Source organism: Salvia splendens, chromosome 19 (assembly GCF_004379255.2).
Source record: "Salvia splendens isolate huo1 chromosome 19, SspV2, whole genome shotgun sequence".
NCBI classification, from domain to species: domain Eukaryota; kingdom Viridiplantae; phylum Streptophyta; class Magnoliopsida; order Lamiales; family Lamiaceae; genus Salvia; species Salvia splendens.
The window spans coordinates 15,458,454-15,463,645 of record NC_056050.1 but is presented as its reverse complement, the minus strand read 5'-3'; the positions used below and the strand labels follow the sequence as shown (position 1 = coordinate 15,463,645).

Sequence of the window (5,192 nt, the reverse complement as noted above, 5' to 3'; positions counted from 1 at the left end):
AATCCAAAAGCAGAACACTTTCTACTATTTTTACAAAGAAATTTTTTTTACGAGAGGCTACTTTTTAATATTTAGATGAAAATTGCACAAGTAGTAAGGACTAAAGGCATTAGGACTTAACCAATTGAGCCTTTTTTTCTTTCGCTCCACGAACCCGCCTCGTCAAATAAGGCACCCCCCTAGTTAAACAAATTGAGCCATATACACTCTTACTCGTTCCTTTGAAACCAAATCCAACTTCCATATACTTTTTTTATAAACACATGAGGAAAATGGGTTAGAGAGATGAGTCAATTTCAAAGAAAAGGGGGATACCGATAGAAAATCAAAATAAAAGGGTAGTCGGGTTGAGCAAGTTAGTCAATTAGGTTGATCAAGTTAGACATCAAGTCGAAAAAAAGTAAAAAAAAAAAACATGTCGGAAAAAAAGAGTTGAGAAAAGTTTGAGAAAAAGAGTGCTGGAAGAGGAAATTGTAGCCTGACCCAGTAAACCGAAAGTTAGAGAATAAAGATAAAAATTAAAGGCTAGAAGTCATCAGTTATCCAGTGGCAAAATAAATAGTTCAGATCTTTGGTCTCTTGACTCATGTGTTTAATAAAGACCTTAAGGAACTATCTTGTGCAGGCCGATTTGAGGTATTAAATTTGTGGCAAGACCGAGTGAACAATCCTAACATCTCTGGTGAGAAATGAGTGACTGAGTGAATCCAACAGTGGTTTAAAAAATTGAGCAATCTTGAAAAACTGACACCTTAATCAAGTGAACGCGAAAGGGAAGAAACATAAGCTGCTGGCAAATGGATTGACCTCGACCTCGGGTATGATTGTTGGAAGTTTATTCGGTCTAATGCATCTATGTGAATATGTGTTTTTGTTTTGAATATGTTTTTTTCTTGTCGTCTTCTTTTACTCTCTTGAAATGAGTAAACCATGCCTGAAATTTGCCTTACCTTTTTCTGTTCTTTTTCTTTATACTTGGGGACAAGTATGTTTTAAGTGTGAGCAGTTTGATAAGACCTATTTCATGCATCGGTTTAGGGAAAAAAAGTACGCTACTTGATTGGTTTATCGCGCAAAAGCAAGTGTTAATTGTGCAGGAATGCCACTTGACCAAGGCAACAAGGCCAAAAATCGAGGGAGTTGATCAAGGCCAAAAATCAGGGGAGTTGATCAAGGGGAGTAATCAAGCAGTTAAGGAGGGAACCACTGGCTTCCAGAAGAATGACACGTGAGGCTAATGAGCTGGATGGTGCGCATCATTTTGTTAGCAAGGACGACGTTATAGAAGAGGACACATGCTGATACATAAGACGCAAGGACGGAGCTGAGTCATCAATCTGTTATTAAAAAGCGTCGTCATTCTAGAAGGAAAACACGTAGAAATCGATGAGTCGCTCGCTCACAGCGTGAGCGAACATCTTCTGCCAAGATCGTTATCCAGCTGGAAATTGCGTGAAGTGCCTATAAATAGAGGATGTGCCACCACAGCTGAGGGCGTTCTTTTTACAGTTCTTCTTTTAGTTTAGTTTTAGTTTTAGTTTAGCTCAGTTCCAGAGATAGCTTAGATAGAGAAGTTTTTAGCTAGAAAGGGCGACCGAAGGAAGCGGTACAGAATTCTCGATATCTGTCGGCGTAATCTCAAGTTTCTCTTCGAGGACCTCTCGGTTTTACTTGCTTTCATTTTCTCCCAAGTGTTAGCTTAGTTTAATTCGCATGTTCGCTGTACTGTTCTGAGTTCTTAGTATAAAATCGAGTTGTTTTGTTTCTGTTCTCACGTTTACTGTTTTCAAGTTCAGTTTAGCTTTTTACTCTTGACCAAGTGTTCAATCGTGTTGAGTGGCAAGATGCTTCATGTTTTCCGTAGCTTGCTTAGTTAGTTGAGTTCTTATTTTCAGCCTGTCATTATTTGATCCAGTAGTAATCAGTGACTTGATCCAGTAGATAGTTTACTTTTTGCCTAGTGTAAACTCAGTAGTTAAAACTCCTAAAATTAAAGCTTGGTAGCGGCTGAACCCTATTCACTACGCACAAATCGATACACCCGCTTCTCTGTGGGATCGACCCCGAACTTGCCGCTTTACTGTTAAAGTAGTGCAAAATTGTGAGTTATATAAATTACATTGGTTGGCTAGCGAGAGTGTGAACGACTTGATCAAGTGGCAACGACATTTGCTAACTGATCCATCCGGTTCAGTTATCTTCCATATGGCTTGATCCAATCCTAAATCCGCGCTCGCTCTCGTCCCCTTCCAGTAGTATATAAAATGAAACTCACATTCCTGTATCTTTTCCACCTTCTTTCCTTTATATTTCTTAAAACTAATGTGGAACTTAACCGGGACACGTAATCACGGACATGGGGAGTACGTAATAGTTAATGCACACTAGTAACACCATTTCCAAATAGATTTTCCCAGTTAAGAATACAAATCAATCACTAGATCAAAATTTAAGCACACTAGTAACACCATCCGGGGAAGCATGGTGTTATTTTATGTTTGTGTGTAGCGCATAAGTGTAAATAGTTTTGTTTTCTTATTTTTCTCATTTGTTTTTCTTTCTGTTCATGAGAAGGTACCAACGCGGTGGACACTGGAATCATCCCTTCGTATACAGAGATACGAACGCGCATTGGAGAATCCAGGAAGCCGGTGTTGTTACCACGCGATACCAAGCCACACTAGCAGCAGCAGCAGCAGCACCCGCTGAACAACTGACCAGCGAAGAAGAAGGAGAGCAAAACGTACCACCCCAGCCACCACCACTTGAACAAGCAAAAGCAAAGATGGCCCTCGTCGATAACGACTTAGGAATTAGCTCTCTGCACGCTCATGATGAAAAAGAGCCCACCCATGCTATTGCCATTACTCCTGGGATGCGAACCATCGCAATCAAGTCAGGAGTACTGGAGGAATTTTGCAGATACTACGACATCCAACCTATGCCGGCTGGATCTACATCTGAAGACTATAGGCTGAAGGCTATCCCCTTCGTCCTTAAGGGCGATGCGGGAGTCTGGATTTCAAGGTTGCCAGAGGGATCAATCAGGACCTGGACCGAGTTCCGGGTGATATTTTTAGATCGCTTCTTCCCAGCGTCGAAGACAAGCGCCCTCAAAAGAGAGATTACAGAAGCCAGACAGGAGTATGACGAACCCCTCGGCCAATACTGAGATAGATTCCAAGGGTTGCTTCAAGCATGCCCCAACCACAAAATGGGAGAATAGGAAGTCTACTCAACCTTCTACGGAGGACTCATTGTGGATAGCAAGAACGATCTAAACCTAGCAGCCCAAGGGGATTTCTCAAAGACCCCATTAAGCCAAGCCAAAAAAATCCTGGATAGACTAATTGAAGCCAAGAGGTCGTATGAGACGTCCCGTGGCCTGTACCGGAGAGGTGCAGTGCACGCAGCAGAGGATCGCAGTGATGAAAAGGTAGAGGCTCGATTCGAGCAAATGGAGAAGAAGCTGTTGGAGGCAGTCGAGAAGTCTAGAGCTCCTCCGCCGCCTGCACCGAAGGAAAAGCAATTTGTGCCGCCACCACCGCCGCCAGAAGAGCACCACTATTATTATTGCGAGTTTCCCCCTGAAATGGAACCGCAACCTCAGGTGAATGCTGTCGGCCACTGGAATGCAAATGGTAACTGGATCAGGGGGAGCAAAGGGACGCCCCATGGAGAGACCACCCCAACTTTAGGTGGACTGATAAGAGTCAAAGCAACCCGCCTCAATCATCGACACAGGAGATACAACCCTCTGAAGGGCAGCCCAACTGGGCCGCTCGAAATCCAGAAAGATCAAACAATGGAGGAAACAGAATGCAGGGAGGTCATGGCAGTTGGTCAGGTGGACCTCAACAAAGTTGGTCCAGTGGAGGGCAGCCAAACTGGTCAAGCTGACAGAATGAAGGAAACTGGGGGCAACCAGGGCAGGCAACCGGGCAACCAGATGGTAAGTTATGTCCTACCACACCAGAGAGGCAACCAACAGTACACCCAGCCGCATTACCAGCAAGAGCACTACAGACAATCCGACTACTCATAGCCTAACCACGCTTGGGGAGCCCCCGAATCAACGATAGAATCGGCACCCCAACGAAGGACCAGGAGATATGATAGTCCTGCATCAACCAAATGATGCGATGCGGGAAATTCAAAAGGCTCAGAAGGAGCAGAGGGCCGCGTTGGATATGCTCACGAAGCAACTGTCTCATGTTGCGATGTCACTGGGAGAGCTAAGGGGCAATGAAGGAAAGATCCCTGCTACTGTGCAGTCCCCTAGTCGTGAAAACATCAGTGAAGTGTCCCTGAGGTCAGGGAAGGTTTACCAAAACCCTAGCCCACCTGCAGTGCCCCCGATGTGTGTACCCGGGCAGAGCCAGAGTAAAGAGGAAGGAGAATCCAGTGGGGTGGATAAAGCAAAAGGAAGTGAGAAAGGCAAAGCGAAAGTGGGAGGTGAATCCTCGGAAGGAAGTCAGAAAGAAGAAGCAGAGAAAGTAAAGCCATATCTGTACCGAGGAATTGTGACAAGGAAAATAGATGCCACGATTGACGTGGCTAATATGTTCAAGGAAGTGGAAGTGAAGGTTCCGCTGTTGACGGCCTTAAAGATGCCCCCGATCAGTAAATTCGTCAAGGATTACGTGGTGGGAAAAATTAACGAAGAAGGGAGAGTGATCACAGAGGAGAATGTCACTGCCATGATCCAGAGAAGCGACCTCCCTTCCAAGAAGACTGATCTAGGAATGTTCACGCTCCCAATTTCGATTGGGGAAATTCAAGTGGAGCACGCGATGTGCGATCTTGGGGCGTCGATCAATGTTTTGCCATACTCGATCTATAAGAAGCTGGGAGCGGCCAAGCTCGTCTACACTGACATCATGATCCAATAGGCCGACAGATTGTGAATTCATTCAGAGGGAATTCGGAAGATGTGGTTGTTAAGGTGAATAACTTTCTGTACCCAGCTGATTTTTTCGAAATCAAAATGACGGAGCCAGCAGCAAGGGAATCAAGTGGAGTCTTATTGGGGAGGCCGTTCCTGTCTACGGCCAGCACCATAATTCGTAATGGGACGATAAACCTAGACTTCAATGGAGAGAAGTTCACGTTTAATATCGATGAAGCCATGAAGAGGCCAGCCGAAAGCGAGAACATATACTCAGTAGATGTGACGGAGCCCTTAGTACATG

At 44.6% G+C, this 5,192-nt stretch overlaps 1 protein-coding gene across 1 annotated transcript; it reads left to right on the top strand.

Moving 5' to 3' along the window:
* The first annotated feature begins 4,142 nt into the window (after positions 1-4,142).
* On the top strand, positions 4,143-4,892 carry LOC121779071. Its single transcript, XM_042176417.1, has one exon. It carries the CDS (start codon positions 4,143-4,145, stop codon positions 4,890-4,892), a length of 750 nt encoding a protein of 249 aa, XP_042032351.1.
* Positions 4,893-5,192: the final 300 nt, after the last annotated feature.

Coding starts and splice junctions, on each gene's coding strand:
- LOC121779071 (XM_042176417.1), top strand. CDS start 4,143: ATGCGGGAAATTCAAAAGGCTCAGAAGGAGCAGAGGGCCGCGTTGGAT.